At 33.1% G+C, this 22,352-nt stretch overlaps 2 protein-coding genes across 2 annotated transcripts; both read left to right on the top strand.

Moving 5' to 3' along the window:
* Window positions 1-9,744: 9,744 nt before the first annotated feature.
* On the top strand, window positions 9,745-11,973 carry TAS2R10 (taste 2 receptor member 10). Its single transcript, XM_039853363.1, is given in 7 exon segments — window positions 9,745-9,789; window positions 11,039-11,122; window positions 11,125-11,230; window positions 11,233-11,575; window positions 11,577-11,659; window positions 11,662-11,870; window positions 11,872-11,973. Coding segments are annotated over 7 exon segments (972 nt in total).
* An 8,797-nt stretch (window positions 11,974-20,770) lies between these two features.
* Window positions 20,771-21,706, top strand: TAS2R9 (taste 2 receptor member 9). The gene has a single exon (XM_039853187.1). It carries the CDS (start codon window positions 20,771-20,773, stop codon window positions 21,704-21,706), a length of 936 nt encoding a protein of 311 aa, XP_039709121.1.
* The last annotated feature ends 646 nt before the right edge of the window (window positions 21,707-22,352 follow it).

Here is a 22,352-nt window from a genome sequence, read left to right as displayed (position 1 = left end):
TGCCACAAATGCTTATCTTTGTACTTTTTAGTTATGAGAGAGATGGATTCTCTTCCATATGGTTACATTTCTAGCATTCAATTGTTTGTTTATGTTTGTCATATCTAGCTGAATTATAACTCATATACTACCCAAACAAAATTATCAGACAAACTAACACTTAAAGTACACAGCACCAATGATTATTTCAGAGTAACAATAATAGGAAACATCTACGGAAAAGATGAAATAACCATCAATTCGAATCCGCCTAACAATGCATTACCTAAATACATAGAGCAAAACTAAAAGCATCAGAAAGAGAAACTGATGAATTCACAATAGTGAGAATTTAACACACATTTTATGAAGTAATATATCAAGCTGAATTAATAATATAAATACATTAAAGAACATAATTAGCAAAATTAGCTAAATACTTTTATATGAAACAAAAAATCCATATATAGTTATTTCAAATATACAGGAAACACTGCCATACCTTAACCATGTATGCTCTAACAAAGAGTGTCTCAATAGATTCCATAGAGCAGATGTTAAATAGAGTATAATGCAATAAAATGCCAACTCGATTAAAAGTTAAGTTTGGAAATTAAACTACTCTCTATTAATTAAGTTTCTAAGTAATAGATAATATTTTGAACTCAAAAACAAAAAATCTGTATAATCAAAATTGAGAAAATCAGCTAAAGCTAAAAATTCACATGCATTATTTCATGTAATAGAAAAAAGTTTCCTAAGTGAATGAGTCACAGATTTAACTCAGTAACTAAAAAAAAGAACAACAGGATAAACCCTCCAAAAGTGTAAAGAAGTTTAGAACAAAGCTGAATGGTTTTTTATGGCTTAGCTTCCAAATTCCTGTAGTGTCATTTCTGGTATTTTTTATTAGTTGAAGTAGTCAGAAACCAGATTCAGGAAGAGGGTGACATGTACAGGTTTCCCCTGCTATTCGAAAGTAGAGTATATCCATGAATCCTTTTGTAAGCATTTCTGAAATGACATAAAGTGAAGAAGCAATTACCATTAATTTATATGGAAAAATTAGGGGGCATTCCCAGAACCAAGAAATAACCTACCAAATCATACCAAATGATACAAAAAAACCTAAATAATAGTAACATATAGTAAAAAAAACAGTGCCACTCTCACTGCTCAGGGTGTACACTGCCTGTATAACGGCTCACTGTAAAACAAATGCTGAACATTATTTTCGCCTTTTTTTTTTTGTAGAAGTGAAAATTCTCTTTGGATTTCTTTTGATTCGTGGGGATAGGTACAAATGCAGGTCTTTTGTAAAAGTGAAGTGTTGTAACGCAAAAAAATTTGTGGCATACTTTAAAACAATCACAGAATCTAACGAGATTTTGGTATAATATCAGAGGTTGGGTTTTCTGTATTTTCTTAAATTTCAAGTGTTTTATAATTAACCTGCACTGGTGAGGTTGGTAATGAAGATATGTGCTGATCCTAAACTTTAGATATAGCTGTATTTTCCAGATTGGAGCTTAAGGTTCTAGCCCCATCATAATGCATAAATCAAACGGATAAATGGATCAAAATGAATAAATTTTAAAGATGACACTGTAAAACTGTAACAGAAAACCTCTCTATATTTTTCATGTTAACAAAGAGATTCAAATTATGCAAATTCTAAGGCAAAGCTTTACACGTAAAATATAACCAGTGCAGATAGCAGCAGGGAACAGAATGTCCCTTGAAAATCACTAGTTGGTATCCTTGAGAAAAATAGATGTAAATTTAATGATTTAATTGAAAACTTTTTTAGAGTACAGCTTGAGAATTTCCAGACTCTGCTAATGGCAATCAATAAAACAGAAAGAAGACATTCATTGGATATCACAGCTTTGGACACATAAATCTATAACAACGCAGCTACAATTCATTGGTCAATGGTACATTGAAGGCAGAGATTCTATATCAACAGACAGGTCAAGCATACTAGAGACCTTGTTTATAGTCATTTTTATAGTAAAATTCATAACAGAAAATTTGGGGAATGGATTCATTTTACTGGTAAACAATATTAACTAGATCAGGAACTAGACGGTCTCCATGATTAATTTTTTTTCTCACCTGCTTGACCTTCTCCAGGATGTTCTCTGTGTCTGTTGATTTTAGATATCTCTTTCTCTATGGTCTATGAGAAAATATTTCACTCTAAGAATCTAATGCTAAGTTTTGACATCCTCTGGATGAGATCTAACTATTTCTACATGACATATATCATTTGCCTTTGTGTCTTCTATTTCTTTAAAATAGCCAGCTTCTCTGACTCCATTTTCCTCTGGATAAAATGGAAAATTCACAAGGTGCTTCTCATTATTATACTGGGAGTGATGCTCTTATTCTGTATGTATCTCCTTTTGAAGAAAATATTAATTAATAGACTGATTGAGAATGGGTAAAAATGGAAAGAAGCTTGACATTCAATTTTATAGAGAATATATGTGATTTTTTAACATATCAGATTCTCCTGAACATGGTGTTCATCATCATCTTCGTAGTGTCATTATCCCCTTTTTTCTTTTAATCCCCTCCTTATGGAGCCATACTCGTCAGATACAGGATATATATTCTAAGGATTTTAGCTCGGAAGCCCATATAAAAGCTATGAAAGCTATGGTTCCATTCCTATTGCTCTTTATTATGTACTATTTTGAGCAATACCATGATAATGTTGACTCATTTTATTATAGACAATGAGATGGTAAAGATGTTTGACAACGTGTTAGCATTTTAAAAATGCTTCTGGCCAATCGTTTGTACCAATTTAAGGAAACAGGAAACTGAAACAGGTCTCTCTCTGTGTCCTGAGAAAGCCAAAGTGTGCCTGAAAGAAGATAATTTCTCATTCTTATAAATATACCTGATATGAGTGTTGGTGTTCTGAGGGGAAAAAAGAAAGAAGAAAAATAAACTTCACATATGTCCTTTAAACCTACCTCTTCTTCTCTCATTGTGTTCTATGATATATTATTAAGCATTATAGAAAAATACCTGCCTGGTTTAAGTTAAAGAAAAAAAAAATTGCTACCTTATGTTGCATTAGATATGGAGATATGGAGATTATTCCACTTAAAATTTTTATGTTAGATAAATATATTAGAATAGAAATACTAAGGATTGCAACATGTATTTATGTATGTACAAATATATATGTGTAAACAGATTTACATGCACAAACATAAGATTTATTTCTTAAAAGTAATGATCAGTATATCATTTAAAACTAGGAAGAAAAACTCAAATACAAATAGCTAATAAGGTTTAGAGTTTAACAAAACTTTATTTGAGAATATAAAAATAAAGTCTATTGAAAGTCGCATGTCATTGAGTTATTTTCAAATATATGCCTTGTTCTATAAATGTTTTCAGTAAAAAACAATAAGCAACCTTGAGAATCAGAGAGTATTACAATCACCAGATCAAACTCTGGACTCTGAACAAAATTTGAACTTTATTCAGTTGGTTAACTGTATAAGGAAGGCAAGAACAAACATTAGAAAATGAACAGAATGTCTGTAGATGGTAATAGGAGAACAAGGAATCTTTTTCAGTGACAGTCCCAAAGCAAAGAAGCAAAGAAATATAAATATTTCAAAAGAAAAACAAGTAGGGGACAATGACCTAGATAACAAAATTAAATTTAACAAGAAATACTCCTCTTAAAAATATATCTAATTAGGAAGCAAGTAAAAAAATAGCGTGACAAAGAAAAAGCGCAGAGGCTTGGAATCTGGAATAGTGTATTCTTCTTGGTCAGAGGACAAATTTCTTTAAAGATAGTGCTTTCTCCTCTTCCAGAGACATTTGTTTTACATTCCAGTGTCAAGATAAGGTCTCTTTCTCTCCCTAGAAGATAAGATGGACAGGTAACCTACAGAAATCAGTTTATAAGATCAGAATGTCTTAATTTCAGGGGAGGAATGCCAAAATGTCAACACCATTAAAACTCTGATAAGTTAGGAATAGATAATATAATGCCTAGAGCAATCACTGGAAAAGCTGTAGACAGAGATACGTTCAAAAACACTGTAAGTCAACTAATTTGGAATTAAAAAAAAAAAATTCAAGCAATCCACAGGTAGTCAGGAAATGTAAAACAGAGGAAAAAAAGACAGTATAAACAAAAAACAAAATCGCATACTTAAGCTCTAACATAATTACATTAAATGCAGATGGTCTAAAGTATGGCAAATGCTTGAAAATTGGGAAACTTCTGGGTTACAAAAACAGATTAGTTTACACCATTATTAAAAGTTACCTAATATTTATAAAACTTCGGAATAACCCATGTAAAACTCTCATCTCAGTTCATGCTTGGTATGAGTAAGCCTTCAGTGGTAACTGCTATTTTTATGAGTTCAGTCACCTGGTGGGGCTCCTTATCATTTGCATGTTTCACATGTTAAGTTTCTACAGGGCTGTCTTACATGCCTTATTCCTCCAAATATGTTCTGAGGTGACCTCATCTAAACCCATAACTTCAACTGCAATTTATACCAAACTCAGAAAATACCTAGCATACATGCTATAACTCTGCCTTCAACCAATCCCCAGGTTTGGCACCAATCTCATTGTTCTCTAGGCTTCTATCCTTATTTAATTCACTGGAACTTGAAATAAAACTTTTTTTTTCATCCTGAATAGATATTGAGGGCCTGTTTTGAGTCTACTAATGCCTTTTCTAGGCTTACTTTTGTTAATCAACCTAATGGTCTATCATAAAATTCCAAGCTAAAATCTGCTAGAAATTATGAGGAAAATGGGGATAGAAATTGAAAAAATAGTGACTGGCAAAACTAGTTTTATAGTTTTAAAGAGATCAAGTGGAGGCCTTTGAACTACTTTTCTATTTAGGAGAAAAGCCTTGAAACAATGTGCTTGATGAAGCCAGGATAAGGAATCCTAAAATCTGATGTTCTTTGGTATACACTCATCTTAAGAGTGAGGGTTCTTAGTGCACGTTGTATTAAAACCACCAGGAACATGAAATACTTCTGAGATAAGCTAGATAATCTTCTGAGATAAGCTAGACGAACTTGTTCTATAAGTCAATGATTCCCAACATGGTTGTATTATTTGTTGAAATATATTAAGGAGCAAAAAGCAATGTACAAATTGACTTGGTATAACTGTCTCATTGTACGAGAAGAAGCTGAGGTTTGCAAGTGATTCACCCATAGTAAATATCAGCGCTACAACTAGAAATTCACATCTTCCCATTCCTGGTCTGTACACCACTGCAAGGGACTCATGACTTCAATATATGAATGCAGAGCAGCTTCAAAGTAAATTTCTACCATTTCAGTGTGTCATTTACACTATTACATATACATACTACAAGGTACAAATACATGCAATAGCAACTTATTTTACATAAACTCATTCATATCCTTTTGCAAAAATCTGGTTTCAACATTACCAAAGCATGAGTAACCGTCTCTATCCCAGAGCTGAGAGGAGTAAGATTTCCTAATCTCTCTACGATAGGAAGAAAACAGGCCCCCAAAGATGTCCACATCCTAATTCCTGGAACCTATATAAAAGTGTTTAATTACAAGGCAAAGGGAGAATTAAGATTGCTGATCAGTTAAACCTGAAATAGAGAGATTATCTTGGATTGTCCAGGTGGGACCCCTGTCCTCACCAGCGTCTTTCAATGTGGAAGAGGGAGGCAGAAGAGTCAGTGAGAGTGAAATGATATGTGACTCAACCAGTCATTGCTGTCTTTGCAGATGGAAGGGGGCCATGAGCCTAGGAATGTGGGCAAAATCTAGAAACTGGAAAAGTAAAATAAACAAATGAACAAATAGACAAACAAACAAAAAAACCCAGATTTTTTTTTCTTAGAGCATCTAGAAAGAAATACAGTCCTGCTGATACCTCAGTATTAGCCGAGTGAGACCTATTTTCAGTTTCTGAACTGCAAGGTTACGTATTTCCTTGTAAATATTTGTGTTGATTTGCTATAGCAGTAATAGATAAATATACTGCTTACAGGTTCATATGATGCCTTCCCGTGGCCTTTGTCAAGATTTGAAACCTGGTTATAAAATATCTACTAGAGGGCAATAAAATTATTAATGGCACTAATCCAAAAAAACTAAGCAATGTTTCATTGTGAAATAAAAACCACTCTCAAAATTCGATTCAAATCAACATTTATTAAACTCACACTAAATAAGAAATAGTTCAGAAATGCCCCTTCTCTAAACTGTGTCAAATTCTCTCTGCTCTGCCCAGGATCAATGCCTTGCTGTATCTCCCGGACTGAGAAGGCCATCCCAAGTTTTCTACAGTTATGTAGTTAGTTCCCTGTTGTGCAGTGGTAAACTTGTTCTGAAGCTCATAGTCTTCTCAGAAAGCAGTGGATAGCACAGTGATGGACATAGCTAGTGGAATATTTGCTTCCTTTTCTAAAAAAGAAGAGAAAAGAAGGAAGGAAGGAAGGAAGGAAGGAAGGAAGGAAGGAAGGAAGGAAAAATAAAATGAGAGTTACCTAGTGCTCAAAAGATAAGTCCCATTTTTGTATTTACCACCATGAACTTGGGTATTTGACAATTTCTTCCTCTCCCCTTTTTTTAATGAAGTAATCTTTTCCATTTATTCTTTTCTTTAAAATTTTATTTTATTATTAGTTTCAAGTATATAGTACATTAGTTAGACATTAGTATAATTTATGAAACGATCCCCCTATTACTCTTTGTTCCCTCCGGCTCTACACATGGTCATTACCTATGTCGTGTTCCCCATCCCCATGACCATCTATTAACTACTAATTTGTACTTTTTCAATCCTTCACCCCTTTCTCTCAGCTCCCCAACACTCCTTCCTTTTGGCCATTACCAGATTGGCTTACATGGAGGTGCTGGGCTTGTCTGCTGTGAAGTAAAGAAATGGTTTTTATTCATTTCTAATAAGGATCACTCACAGTGTGTTAGCATTTAGCTAACAGCTTTAAGTAGCTCTAGCAAACGTAGGACTCTACCAAGTCTGTGGCACAAAAACTGTCCATCTCTTAAACACAGAGGCACTCTGCACTCCCGAAATCCTGCAGGTGAAAGTGGAATGGAAAACACGCTTCATGAGAAGAAGGTTATTAGAGGGCTGGTTTCCACTCACATTTGGGAGCCCCTGAGAGTAACACATGAACGGGTCGTGTCTTCATGTGCAAGAGCTACCCTTCCCCCCTCAAAGTGGATTCAACTAAGCGTATATGATGCCTGGATAAGAAGTGTGTAAATGTGGGCAGATTCCTGAGTTCACTTCTTGTATCTGTCCTGAAAAGCCTTGAAAAAAAAAAACCCTCAAAAGCCAAGAAGTCAAAGATCTTTGGGCTCTTCCAACACTTGCTAAAATTAACGGAGTAATTTTCTTAATTTAAAAGGTTAAAACATCCATAGATTTTCTCTTTTTATTAAAAACCAAAGCTTCTGAGTTTATTAGTAATTACCACAGTCAGAAAGCATCTCCTGATAGGCCGGTTAGGAAACAGGCGGGGGTCCAGTATATTAGCAGAAATGACTCTGCTATGAGGATGCTTCTTGCTCCTGTAGTCAAACATAAGACTTTTTTTTTGACACCCTTGGGTTATAAGAGGAAGGAAGACACAGGTAACTTATTAACCATCCACGACATACTGCAGTTGAAACTCAACAACAACTGAGGCAAAAAATCATTTTGCAAGTATGGTATGTTCTGCAAAAGAGAAAATTATTCCAGAGTAAGAATTTAAAGCCAGAAAACCAACTCTCTTTTAATAAGCCCTTTAGCCTCCACTAAAATACAATTTTTAGGTTTGTCCGACACTACCTGCAATCACACACCACACTTATAGCAGTGCTGAAATAGAGTAGATCTCAATAAATATTAGCTATTATTTGTAGACATAAGAATCAGATAGTTTAGAAATATGCTTTTGTAGGTAAGCCCTTAAGGTCTTTCTTATCAAAATCTCAGGTATCGCCCAAACTATTAGGATTTGTTTATTGTGGCCAAAGACATTGAAATATTATGACCTCGCTGGCTAAGGGGAAGATAGAAAAATTTAAAAAGATGGTGGCCTGAGAGAGGGATTGGCAGAGATAGGACCACTGTTTCGCTTATGAAGCCTTTACATCCTTTTTCTTCTATAGTTATAAAAGTCTGTCAAACTCCTCTGATCCACCAATCGTGCTTAATTTAATATTTATTTAATATTCTATGTCCCCTGCAATAACTGCATTTTTTTGAAAGTTAGATCTTTTGTTTGTTCAGTCTAGTATTTCTCTTTCATTATTTTGATTTTCCTGAATATTCATGTTTTAAAATATATCTACATGTGCCAATAAAATCAGTGGGCAAGATTTAGTGAATGAATGTGGTTTTGTTGTTCATTTCTTTTTGGTTTTGTTTTTTCATTTGGCTAACATAGTGTTTTATAATATTAACCATGGACTAATCTTTCTACTTTTCTTTACTTACAACTTTCAGTGGAGAGGAGAGCCTAGAGGACCTGAGATGCTAATAAAAAATTTATAAATGATGACATGGTGTTTATATCTCTTAAGGATCCTGAAGTTAAAGCTGCAGGCAACTAGGAATTCAGGATGTTGGCCATATTTAATCCCAGAAGTCAGAATTTAAAAGGAAACACATAAAATTTATTTGTAATTTGTTACTTTGAATTCCTACGTGTATCGATTTAAAATTTTCTGCTTTAAGAGGAAGAGAGCATAAAACAATGTCATGGAACGTCTCCTTATTTGCCTGTTCGCAAATGTAAGTTCAGCTTTCAGTGAACCTCATAAATGAAAAATTCAGCTCATGACAATGCCAAAAAGGTGCATTTAGTAATTGAATTGGTACTTAGAACGACTGCCGTTTGGAGGATTTCCATGTTTGAAACTGCTTTTTTATGAGGCTACCAATAGTGTTTTCTCACATCAATCGGGGTTGGATATTTTTCTGGCCTGAAGCAGACTCCAAAATAAAACCTTAAAGAAGAGCATTCTCAACAGTTCTATCATTTTCAAAAAGTCATTTGAAAAACAATCTAGCAGCAGTGAGAGAAGTAACTGGAATTTTACTTTTCCAGGTATGTCAAGTGCAATTGAAAATGTTTTTATAATCATTGAACTTTTGGAATTTATAACAGGTATTTGGGGAAATGGATTCATCATACTTGTAATCTGTGCTGACTGGGTCAAAAGCAAGAAAATCTCCCTGTTAGATTTCATCTTCACAAGCTTGGCCATCTCCAGGATCGGCATGATATGCATGCTTTTTGAAGATAGCCTTAAAACAGTGTTCTACTCAGGAATATTTGAAAATCACCTAATGATGATAGTAGTTAGTGATTTCTTCTGGGATCTGAACAACAACATCAGTACCTGGTGTGCCACCTCCCTCGGTGTCTTCTATTTCCTCAAACTGTCCAATTTTTCCCACCCCTTCTTTCTCTGGCTGAAGTGGAGACGAGATAGAGTTGTCATCACCATTCTGTTGGGTTTCTTTCTCTCTTTGTTTGTTGATCTTCTGAACATAAAATTTGATGCTTTTAAGGTCAGCGAATATTTAAAAATAGAAAGAAACTGGACTTGGAAAGAATATATGCGTAAAACCCAATACTTTAACAATAAAATTCTCTTGAACCTGGGATCTCTCATTCCCATGGTTGTGTCGCTAATCTCTTTTTTCCTGTTAATCCTTTCCTTATGGAGACATATCCGGCAGACGATGCATTACGCCAAAGGATCTGGAGACTTTAACACAGAGGTTTATGTGAGAGCCAGAAATACTATGATTTCTTTCATCATTCTCTTGGTTGTGCACTATTTTTTCACTATCCTGTTACTTTGGTCCTACTCCACAAGAGAAAACTCACTAAGTATGATTATCTGTGAGACTGTAGTATTGCTGTATCCTTCAATTCACCCTATCCATATGATCCTGGGGAACAGAAAACTGAGACGGACTGCTGTGAATTTGCTAAGGCAAATGCGTCCTGCATCAAGGGAACGTGATTCTTCACAGCACGCAGGAACTGAGAACTATTGACATTTTGTGGGAAAACGACTCATTGACGGTCCCCTTGGTTCTACTGCTGCTTTCATTTTGTGTCCTATAGAATTTTTTATGCTTAAAAAATATTTTTAAAATTTTAATTAAATTTATTGGGGTGATATTGGTTAATAACTTTATGTAAGTTTCAAGTGTAGAACTTTATAATACAACATCTGTATATTCCGTTGTGTGCTCACTAGCCAAAGTCTAGTCTTCTTCCGTCACCATATATTTGACCCCCTTTACCCTCCCCCTTCCCCTTCCCCTCTGATAACCACCATTCTGTTTTCTGTATCGATGAGTCTGTTAAAATCTCTGTAGACTAGGTACTGAGGTAAGAGCAAAACTCACCTGGATTCCATGAAATATCTTAGGTAATTTGACACAGTTATTTAATTTAATCCTCACATAATATTTACAAAATATTTACAATGGTTACCATTTTCTAGGATGAAAATACTGATGCTCATCATATTTAGTGACTTCACAGTAAGATGTAAGTGTTAAGATTCAAACTCAAATCTTCTGATTAAAAAATAAAAAAGAGTGGGTAAAAAAGAATTAATTAAACCCCTCTTATTGGCTCTTGATTTTATTATTTAATAACAACACCTAAATTAGTTGATTTAGTCTGGTATGCCACTTTATGAGACTTTACTAATGAAGGATTTGGTTTTAATTAAGAAAGAAAAATATATTGCAAAAAAAGGTTAATTTTAAATAAATTTATTTAATCAGTGGGAGGCTTTTTATTAAAAATTTCAAGAACTTTAAAGAAGTATATGATTTCTAAATGTAGCAAAAACAAGAAAGATATGTTTTCTTGACCTTTTCATTTAAGAACGACAACGAAATTTCTGAAAGTGAAATGGGGGAATTGGTTCCATGAGTAAATCACATTAATTTACTCTGGAATGAAATCAATTATTATGAAAGTAAAAATTATTAGACAAAATATATGTAAAAGAAACAATATCAGGGCTTCGCAGTGGAAGGCCTCCTCATTTTTATGGCAGTTAGTGAATCAATACAATCAATACTGGGGATTTAAAGAATGGATTTATTGGACTTGTAAACTGCACTGACTGTGTCAAGAATAAGAAGTTTTCTGTAATTGGCTTGATTCTCATTGGCTTAGCTCCTTCAAGACTTTTTCGGATATGATAATAATTACAGATAGATTTATAAAGATTTTCTCTCCAGATATATATTTATCTGGAAATCTAATTGAATATATTAGTTATTTATGGGTGATTATCAATCAATTAAGTATCTGGTTTGTCACCAACCTCAGCATCTTTTTATTTCCTAAAGTTACAAATTTTTCCCGCCACATTTTTCTCTGATCGAAGAGTAGAATCAACAGGGCTGTTCCCTTTCTGATGGAATTCTTGCTCATTTCATGGTTACTTGCTTTCCTACAAAGTATAGAGATTAGTAATGATCATAGAATGAGTAATAGAAACACAACGTGGATGCTCAACATACATAAAAATAAATTCTTTGCTCAATCTGGGAGTCATTTTCCTCTGTGCACTATCCTTGATTACATGCTTCTTGTTAATCATTTCCCTTTGGAGACACAGCAGGCATTGCAATTGAATGTCACAGGTTTCAGAGACTCCAACACAGAAGCACATGTGAAAGCAATGAAAGTTTTGATATCTTTTACCATCCTCTTTGTCTTGCATTTTATAGGCATTGCCATAGAATTATTGTGTTTTCCTGTGTCAGAAAACAAATTGCTGTTTATTTTTAGTATGATAATCACATTCCTCTATCCATGGGGTCATCCTTGTGGTTATCTTAATTCTAGGAAACAGCAAGCTAAAGCAAGCCTCTTTAAAGGTAGTACAGCATTTAAAGTGCTGGATGAAAGAGGAACCTCTCAGGACTGCATAGACAGGCCTGGGGAGACATGAATGCTCTATGAGAATAAACTAGTGAGAAAAGGCCTGAAGATGTTTCCTTTACACAACATTTTTGCATTGGTTTTAACTATGTTATTGAATAACACTAAAATCTTCCATAATTATTTTGATGACACCTCAGGAAATATCACCCTTTAACGAGATTTTAATCCCACATGCAAATTTAGTGGCTCAGTTTCCCTACCCTGGAACTTCTTCTTACAAACCTCCCAGGAAAAAACAACTCAGAGACTATATACTGTAAAGATAATGATGGTGGGAGTAAGCGTCTAAAACCAGACTTTTCATTGTGCTTTACCTGACTTCCCTGAAGCATTGGCACCCTTTCACCAAGAAGATCCAAAGAAAGTTACGATCTATCTTGACATTTAGAACATGGAAGTTGGAGACAGAGACAGAGATGCTTCTTTTGAGTTTGCAATCTTAATTCTTTAAAAGATTATGTTTATTTTCAGTTTAAATCTTAAAGTCTTTTTTTTTTCTTTTTTTTTACTGGTTTGATGTTGTAGCAGTAGTCATAGTAGCAGGTGTAGCTCTGTGAAAAATAGCTCAGGAAGCAGACTGCATATGGGAGCGAGGACATCAGAGCACTGATAAAATGAGTTTTTATATTCCACTGATTTGAAATGAAGCAAAATCATGAACCAATTAGGGTTAAGTAAAGATTCTGCTAGAAGTACAGATTCGAAGGACTTAACATGGTTACTGAGTTATGCCAAGGACACAAACTGACCCAGGATAGAATCAGTATGAAGTATAAAGTATTCTACTCTAGGGTTTCTTACACACATATATATTCCTACATACACACACTTGCACTCACAGACATATTTCAAATCCTGATTTTTTAAGTGTATATTTATATCCAACCCAAGATGTGAAGTGAGTGACTTATTTTGGCAACTTGATGCCTGGAAGATTTCTAAATATAAAAGCTTAATTCATTCAATAAATATATTTTGAACACTGACTCTGCTTGAGGATATTGTACTAAACAAGAGCCCAGTATAAAGAATAAGATATTCTAATAGAAAAACAAATAAATAACAAACATTAATTTAATTATATTTATGCTTTTGAGAGAAAAAAGCTAAAGGATGCTAAGCAAGTAACCTGACTTGGTCCTGGGAATAGAGACGTTACTGAGGTTGAGATAGTTTAATTTGAGATCTGAAAATTACATAACAGTATGATGGGCAGAGCAGGAGAGATTTGGGGTAGGGAAGCAGCTTTTGAATAGGTCTTCAGGCAAGAAGGAATATAGAGCATTCCAGGAAATGAAAAGTCTAGTATGACTACTATATAGAGAATGCAGCATTTTTAATTAAGTTAAGGGAAATTCCAATAAAGGAAAATTTTATAAATTCCTTCCAGAACTTATAAATTGCCCTGTAGAAATATTAAACTAATATTTCAGTAGTTGAAAAAACAGCCATCTTATTTCAATCTTGAAACCAAGGTTATGTTTAATGTCATTACTTTGATCACAAAAACATCTTTTTAATTTTCATATATTTGATTATTAGTGACATTAAGAATTTTTATAGAATTATTAACAAATGACATAAATTTTAACATATAAATTATTAACAAATGGCATATAAATTTTGGAAATTATTAATTTTTTTACCTCTTATTTTTTCCATGCCTATGGTTTTTCTTACTAATTTTGTAACACTTTATATATTAACATTATACCACATATGTATTATAAGCTTTTTATTAATTTGCTGTTTTGTAAATAACTTAGCTTGTGGTGTTTGGTGAAATAAATTGATAATTTATGTGAACTCAAATCTATATTTTTCCCTTTGTGGTTTCTCTTACTGCTATTTTTGCAAGTTTTGGTTTAGTTGTATTGTTACATGTTCCTTTTTCTGATAAAACAATACAGTTTTATTGCACCTAAAATAAAAAACACAGAAAGGTCTGAAGAAGTTAAGATTATGCATATTTGTAATACTCAACTAACTACTGTTAAGATGTTCCCACATTGATTTTAAGATAAATTTTAGATAGATATAGATACATAGATAGGTTGATAAGATTATAGATGATTTTTATTTTCTTCATTTAGTTTTCAGTTAATTTCTAGATAACAATTTATGCAATAATTAAGAAATCAGGGAAATATAATTAAACAAAAGACAAGATGCATAAATAAAATCTGGTTAACTTTCCTTGAGAAAAGAGCTAAAGAGTATTCCTTAGCATTTTTATGAACTATATAATTACTAACTCTGATGTCTGCTAATCTAATATCTAACATCTGATTATTTAGTTTATCATTTGTGCTGACTCTGGATTACGACTGCTGGTCATCATATTTATTTATATTCTCTTTTGAACTCAGTTTCATTAGAACTTTATCTGTGGAAGTTCTTTGAGGTCAAGTTTATAGTGTGCTTTACTAAAAAGAATTTAACTTTGCTTGTGAGGCTGACAGAGGACCCCATCAGTCTTGGACCTCTTTAAATTAAATTTTCAGTTTGTAATTTTACCCACAAAAGTAGTAAAGGCTACACAGGTAGTACAAATTCTGGTCCCAAATATACACATGTGCAAGGATATAATTAGATATTCTCAGAACAACAAATCTTCACTTTCTCCCTTCAATTCAGTGTCATGGTTGAGAGATAAGTACCCTTAATTTTAACTTGATGGACATATATTATTTTCTCATTGCCCTTTAAAGAATTGCCTTTCAGAGGTCCTGGTTTATTGACAGTATTTATCTCATTTCCAGTCTTGGAGAGTCTTGAGCTAGATACCTTATCATACAAGCATATGGTCCTTTAAAACATAAGCTCTAGTTTAAAAGAGATTGGAAATGCCCCACAGGTTCTATTTTCAGCACTTTTTCTCTCTCAAAATTTGTGCTTTCCCACAATTTTGGCATCTGACAGCTGGGCCATGCACTTAAAATAATTCTAAAGACTTATTGTTCCATATTTTTATGTATTTAGAGCTGGAGGTATTTTTCCAGACATCTGGTTTGTATATTCTCAAAAGCAAGAGTTGATTGTTCTTTTTCCAGCCTCTTTTCAATCTGTTTTTGGTATAGGATATTTAGTATAGTATAAACACCTATATATTTTCTGCCTAAATATTGATTTAGTTACCTTCCACAGTGTTGACACATAGCTCTTAAATTGTCATTCAGTTCCAAGAATTTCAAAATATCCTTTGTAATTTTCTTCTAATTGAGGAGTTATTAAACAGAGTAATTTTCTAGTTATATGACATATGTAATGGTTATTTTTGTGTTGAAATTTCATTTTACTGAAGTTAGATTAGACAACATATTTAGCCTAGGATAAGATTTATTTGGCATAATATATGATCTCATCTTGTGAATGGCCCATGTTTTCTTGAAAGGAATTTAATGAGGCTAAAGATGAATTTATACGTATTAAATAAACCATGTTAATGATATTACATGTCTCTATCCATGTTTCTAATATGACAACTTGAAGCAGATAATTAATAAACAGACATTCATAATTATTTGTGTCTGTGTAATTTTTTCATTTATAGCTGCATTTAACTTGAAGCAATATTGATAAGTTTATGTGATTTAGTGGTCATTACTTTTATTGCTATTATTTTCTGTACTGATACTAAAAACCCTCTGTTGCTCACTCAGGTTTTGCTTTAATTTTATTTTGTCCATGTTAAAAATCACTAATTTTGTTACTTTGCTTCATACTTGATTATTATGTGTTTTCCATCTGTGTATTTCAACATTTCTATAATTTTCTTTTATTGTCTCCTATAGAAAACAAATCTCTGATTTTTGTTATTTTATTTAATTTTTGAATCTCAAAAGTATGATCACTGAGTAAACATTTTTATACTATTGTAATTGCAGTTATATCAATTTTCTATTTTCTCATGTCTTTATTTTTTATGCTTTCTTCAAGTTTTTTCTCCTTTCCTATCTTCTATGGATATCAAATATGTATATTTTAATCTACCTGGATTCCTTTGAAATTTTATGTATTTTTATTTTGTCCATTTAAACACATTATTCTGGGGAAATCATAGCTTTCATCAGACTGTCAAAGATTCCACTGTACAAAAAATTTTAAGACCTCAAGTTCAAACAAAAAGGGAAAACAAACTGTTAGAAAAATGGATGAGAATATAAGGTGTTTGCTGATGATTTACTAGAAAGTCAAAGAGTATTTAAAATGAGTTATTTGAAAATAAGACCATTAGGGCAGCATTCTGTTCTTGATTTATAAACGTGGAGATAAAGTCACTTGCCTGACTCAACCAGCAATAATTAGTAGCCCAATGAAAGAGAAAATGTCAGTAAAAGACGGAAGATTTTTACCAACACACAACACACAAATATTGTTGGTAAACAATATTTCAACAAGAAAAATAAAATGAATTTGAAGAAAGATCTCAGTAGGTAGGTTTGTTTGATCACTACTGATAACAAGAGATATGAGAAATGACTACTTACTTCCTAACATTTTATGTGTTCTAGTAGAAACAAAAATAATCAATGAACTGCACATTTCTAAAATAAATTGTTTCTACAATGAAAAGAAATCTAAACTTTGTCAACTAAGATTTTTCTTTAACCTCTCAGTGCTAAGATGAAATCTAAAGGACAACTAACCTAAAGAAATTATTCGATGGGAGCAAATGATATGAGATCATTTGCGTTTCATTTCTAGCAAGGAAAGATAGACAAGGCTGGCATTCCAGTAGGCATAGGTAACTCTGCTCATATGCTGTAGTGTATTTACATTCCCATTTGAATATAGGCATAATACCTTCCCCAAACTAATCCATATTCCTAAAGTAAGGAAATAGAGATATATGGAAAAAGACCAGGACTCAGAAGGCAAAGTAAGATTCCATATCTGAGTTTATCAAGAAATTCACTAATGTCAGTTATTAATCATCTGCATACATGATTTCTTTTTGTCTTCATCTTTTCCGATTTTACAAATTGACCCCAGAGTATTTCTGTTTCCCAATGATAACCTTCGACCTGCTTCATTCAATTCCTCAAAGTTTACCATTAAAATGTTAATTAAAATAATCCAATTCTACATACCTTGAAATTTAAGTATGGTCTGATCCTGTCTGTCAGTTAAGATGCAAATCAATTTCTTTACTCTAGTGAATGATCTCTATGAGTACTGAATCTCACTTAATAGAATGACACCATCCATTTGCCTTCTTATAAAAACCTGCAAGTTTAATTTTTATCTCTTTATTATGTCCAGAAGTATTTTATCACATAAACAAAAACAGCTGAAGCATTATCTCATTCAATATCTTGTGATATTATTGTTAGTTTGTTTAATAAATAATTTTTAACATCAGTTTAAAAATAAAATTTTTAGAGATGTGTTGGTATGTGTTTGTTTCTATGCATATATGTCTTATTACTTATAACTAGTTAATATTTGTAATTTAATAATATACCTGGTGCAAAATTTATAACTAAGAAAATTCAGAGTATGTACGAGTAATGAATTAGTACAGATGGCACAGTCTCACATATCTATTAGGATTTCTAGCTTTCTAGATCCTTCTGTGTCCTCTCCACAGCTCAGACTGATTTCTTCTTCCTTTCTTTCTAACAAAAAGAGACTGGGCTTTGATGGAATTTTCTGTGTCCTGAGGCTATCCTCAGGTACAAAGCAAAAACATTCCAAGAATGTTTAACCAGAGTTCTCTGGGTCTCCTTTACTGACATTATTACAATTTAGAGTCTATTTTTCCTTATCTTCTTGTAAAGTTACCTCCTTTCTTTTCTTTTTATAGACACTCATTAAAGAATATTTCTCACAGCTATCTAAATGTTAAATAAAACTGCATTTACTTGTGCTTTCTACAGCGTATTTTGAATCGCTCTTTCCAGATACTAGCATATCATATAGCCTATGCCAATATATACTATTAAAATAATTTTTTGGTAAGCCAGATTAAAAGGTCAAGTCATCTATAAGGGGTTCAAAAATATGATTAATCTCAGATTAACCAATTGGAATAAAAAAATTTCAAAAGTTAAATATTAAAATACTTTTTGAAACTGAGTGATGTTACATGGAGATTTATTGTATTTCCTGTTTTCTTTCTATATGTTTGAATTTTCCATAATGAATGTTAAAAAAATATTTAAATATGACCACCACTGTTCCTTTTTAAAAATTTGTGTAGTTTTTTTGGTGGTTTTATTTTTTAATTTTGCATCATACTATTATTATTATTTGTTAAATATTTAATACTCTCTTCACCAATTTATTATCTGTATCTATGAGCTTGTTTTGTTGTTGTTGTTGTAGTATTTGTTGTTTTTTCTATTTCACATGTAAAAGAGATCAAATGGTATTTGTCTTCCTCTGACTGATTTCATTTAGCATAACGCCCTCGAGTTTTATCCATATTGTCACAAATGGCAAGATTTCATTTTTTGTAACCGAATAATATTCTGGTGTGTGTGTGTGTGTGTGTGTGTGTGTGTGTGTGTGTGTATACACATCCCACATTTTCTTTATCCATTCATCTGTTCATGGACAGACTTTGTAATTGCCTTTCTTCCTCTCCTCCACCAGCCATTGCCTGGAGCATGCTGACCTGTGACTTTGGTTATGGGTTTAGAGCCAATAAATGGTTATTGAAGTAGATTTTGAGGAAAATAAGCATCCCTTTGCATGGAAACTTTTCCAGGTTAGGTTGCTACAGGGTCTTCAAATAAAGCAAGGCTAATGCCCTGTGACATGGGAAGATTGGCTGCTTGCATGAGAAAATGAGTTTAAGAATCTCACCTTTATTTATCCAAGTTCACACAGATGTCATCATTCCCAGTGTGAAGTTCCTACTGTTTTCCTATCATTGCTCTAAATTTCATTTGGTGAGAATTGATGAGTCTGTGAATACATCTTATATAGTAATTCTCTTATATAAACAATTAACTTTTATGTCTGGCTTACAGCTATAAAAAAATAAGATAATCTTTCAGGACCACTATATAAGATCATTGATTGTCTGACTGTCACCAGTTGAATATTTAAAATCTCAAATTGTCATAAGTTATTCTATGCAGTTAGAAGTAGCCATATCACTCACAGTCCTTTTAGTCATTCTTAGCACAATAAGAGTCAAGAGCAGTAGCCACTCGACTGGTAAATATATAAGAGAAATTATCATTTAAATAAAGGTAGCATCTCGAAGCAGAAGGCTAGCCAACCATAGTAAAATAAAGTTGTATCCATACTTGACTATATATGTGTGTGTATATACAAAATTAATTAAAAAAAATTTTCAATTGAAAAAAAAGCAAACCATGAGAGCAATAGAGAAAAATATAGGAAAATTTAATGGAAAATACTTTTCTAACTATAACTCAAAATCCAGAAGTCATAAGAGAAAAGATTGATAAGTATAACTATATAAAATCTGAAAACTTCTGTTTGCATTTTTAAAAATATAAAAAAAGGCTAAAGACACAAAACAAACTGGAGAAATATTATCAATTCACAACATAGAAATGCTAATCTTTCTAATATATAAAGACCTAGAAATTGATCAAAAGGTAGAAAAATTAGCAAACCCTATAGAGTTCAAAAAAACAAATTCAAAAGGCTCTTAAATATATGAGGAGATACTTGACTCCTAACGCCACCTAATGCCACCTAATGGGTGGGGTTCTTTGTCTCCAGTTCTTATACTCAATGTCTGTTACTACCAGTATTCTTAAAATACATGTGCAAATAACATTGGGGCTTTTGTTTGAGGTCATCACCTCAAGTCCTTTGCCCCTGACAAGGCAGCTCCTCCAGTTAAAGCAAAACCTGAACTCCTCCAGCTGACATATTAAGTTGGTAAAATATTAAAGTCAATGCAAAAGAATGCCAGTATAGTATGGTTTATTGTTTTATGAATTTAGATGCTATATGCTTTAAGTCATAAAACATGGGGGGAAAAGTATACAAATAATAAAAATTTGATCAAATATGTTTTGTCTTTGAAATGGGTATCCATTATTATAAAAGCTTATTAAGAAAATGGCACCAGATTTTAACCATAATAGGTTACATACAAATACAAATTCTGAGGTGAAGCTGAGTAACAACGGGTACAACTCTGGCATCCCCAGCCCTCAGACCTTCACATTACAGGGTGAAAGAGCTGAAAGTCTAAAGAGATGTCTTTTCTAAGAAATTGAAAAGTACTACTATTCTACATGAGTGATCCTAATTAACAAAGTTAATGTGACTTTGAGACTGAAATTATTAACTGTCTACACTTTAAATTCACAGTTGTCTGTAAGCTTCAAAACGTGCATTTGCACAAAATGAGTCACGATTTTGGGGCTTTGCCAATCATTAGAAATGGTAATAATGCCACATTTCCAAATTAAATTTTAGTTTTATTTTCCAAGTAATTGATTCCTTCATGAAGTTTCTGGTCAGTGACTCACATGAATCCAAAACATGCCAAGTTTAAAATGAGAAAGGTTGTGCAAATCCAAGAAATCAGATCCATTTCTATTTGCATCTTAGAGCCTTTCCATCATCACTCCACATAAAGAAATTACTGGCCTGAATCAGTGAAGTCTTTAGGCAGTTCCGGCCCAAAGCAAAACTGTCTCTCTTCTTGACCTGGATCACAGTAGGAAAAGAAGACAAAGACAGTTGTTGCATGACCTATGTGGCAGACATATATATTATTCTTCACTGGTCAACTGAAGGTCAATTCATCATTAGTGATATCCAAAATCAGAACTCTCTGCTGACATGCTAAATACAATGGAGGCAATATACATGATCTTGATTGCTGGTGAAATGACTATAGGAATTTGGGGAAATGGATTCATTGTACTGGTTAACTGCATTGGTTGGCTCAAAAAGAGAGATATCTCCTTGATTGATATCATCCTGGTCAGCTTAGCCATTTCCAGAATCTGTTTGTTGTGTGTAATATTTTTAGATGGCATCATAGAGCTTCTTTCTCCAGAAACATATGACCATGATGAAGTCATGAACATTTTGGATGTTTTCTGGACACTCTGCAATCATTCAAGTGTCTGGTTTACCTCTTGCCTTAGCATCTTCTATTTACTCAGAATAGCCAATATATCCCACCCATTTTTCCTCTGGATGAAGCTAAAGATTAACAGGATCATCCTTGGGATTCTTCTTGTGTCTTTTCTCATCTCCTTAATTTTTAGTATTTCATTGAATGAGGGCTCCTGGAATTATTTCAAGGTCGATCATGAAGAAAACATAACTTGGGAATTCAAAGTGAGTAAAATCCCAAATGCTTTCAAACAGATTACCCTGAATCTGGGTGCTATACCTCCTTTTGTTCTTTGCCTGATCTCATTTCTCTTGCTACTTTTCTCCCTTTTTAGACACACCAAGCAGATGAAATTTCATGCCACAGGGTTCAGAGACCCCAGCACAGAGGCCCACATGAGGGCCATAAAGGCAGTGATAATCTTTCTGATGCTCTTCATTATGTACTATGTAGCCTTTCTTGTAGTAACCTCTAGTCTTATGATTCCCCAGGGAAAATTAGCAATGATGTTTGGTGGCATAATAACTGTCATTTTTCCATCAAGCCATTCATTCATCCTGATAATGGGAAACGGTAAGCTGAGGGAGGCTTTTCTGAAGGTGCTAAGGATTTTGAAATGTTTCCACAAGAGAAGGAGCTTTTTTGTTCCTTAGATAATCGTGAGTACAAGGAGAAAGAAATCATCAAAGACACTCTCCCTTTTCCCAATTGACTGCATTCGTTTTTATTATCTGCTATTGGAAATTATTAATACCTATCATTATTCTAAATTTTCCTTTGTGTTTCTAACTTGTTTAATTTTGAATCTAATGTTATCATTGAGCCACATATGTTTCTTTGTCTTCACAGGAAAACTCAATCTGCATCTCATGCTAATATTTCATATTGCTTAAATACAAAGAGGTTCTACTTCTTTTTGCCGTACACTGGCAAAAGCCTTTGAACTGAATGAATAGAAGAATTTCAGGCAAACAGGTTGTGGGGAAGAGATTTTAAAACACATCAGCCCTTCCTATAAAATCAGTCATGTAAAAAACTGCCTACTTTGTCTGAACCAAAAGTCAGTCCTTATCTTTTCTGCCTTATCATCACCTCTATTTCTGGAATGATTCATCTTTATCAGGAAGGGGAAAAACACTCTGGTAAGAGTTTGCCTAGTCCTATTTCCTAGAAATACTGTTTGGTTAAAAAACAAACAAACAAAACCCCCCACATTTTTAAGAAATGTGATTGCCTGTCTAGAGAAATGACTACAATACAGAATATGAAATCATAAATCTTATAAAAGGAGTTAATTTT

The sequence above is a fragment of the Pteropus medius genome, unplaced genomic scaffold, assembly GCF_902729225.1.
Source record: "Pteropus medius unplaced genomic scaffold, Ma_sr-lr_union100, whole genome shotgun sequence".
NCBI lineage: Eukaryota > Metazoa > Chordata > Mammalia > Chiroptera > Pteropodidae > Pteropus > Pteropus medius.
This window is presented reverse-complemented; position numbering and strand designations above follow the sequence as displayed.

Excerpts from the sequence above, each read along its gene's own strand:
- TAS2R9 (XM_039853187.1), top strand. The coding sequence starts at position 20,771 with ATGCTAAATACAATGGAGGCAATATACATGATCTTGATTGCTGGTGAA.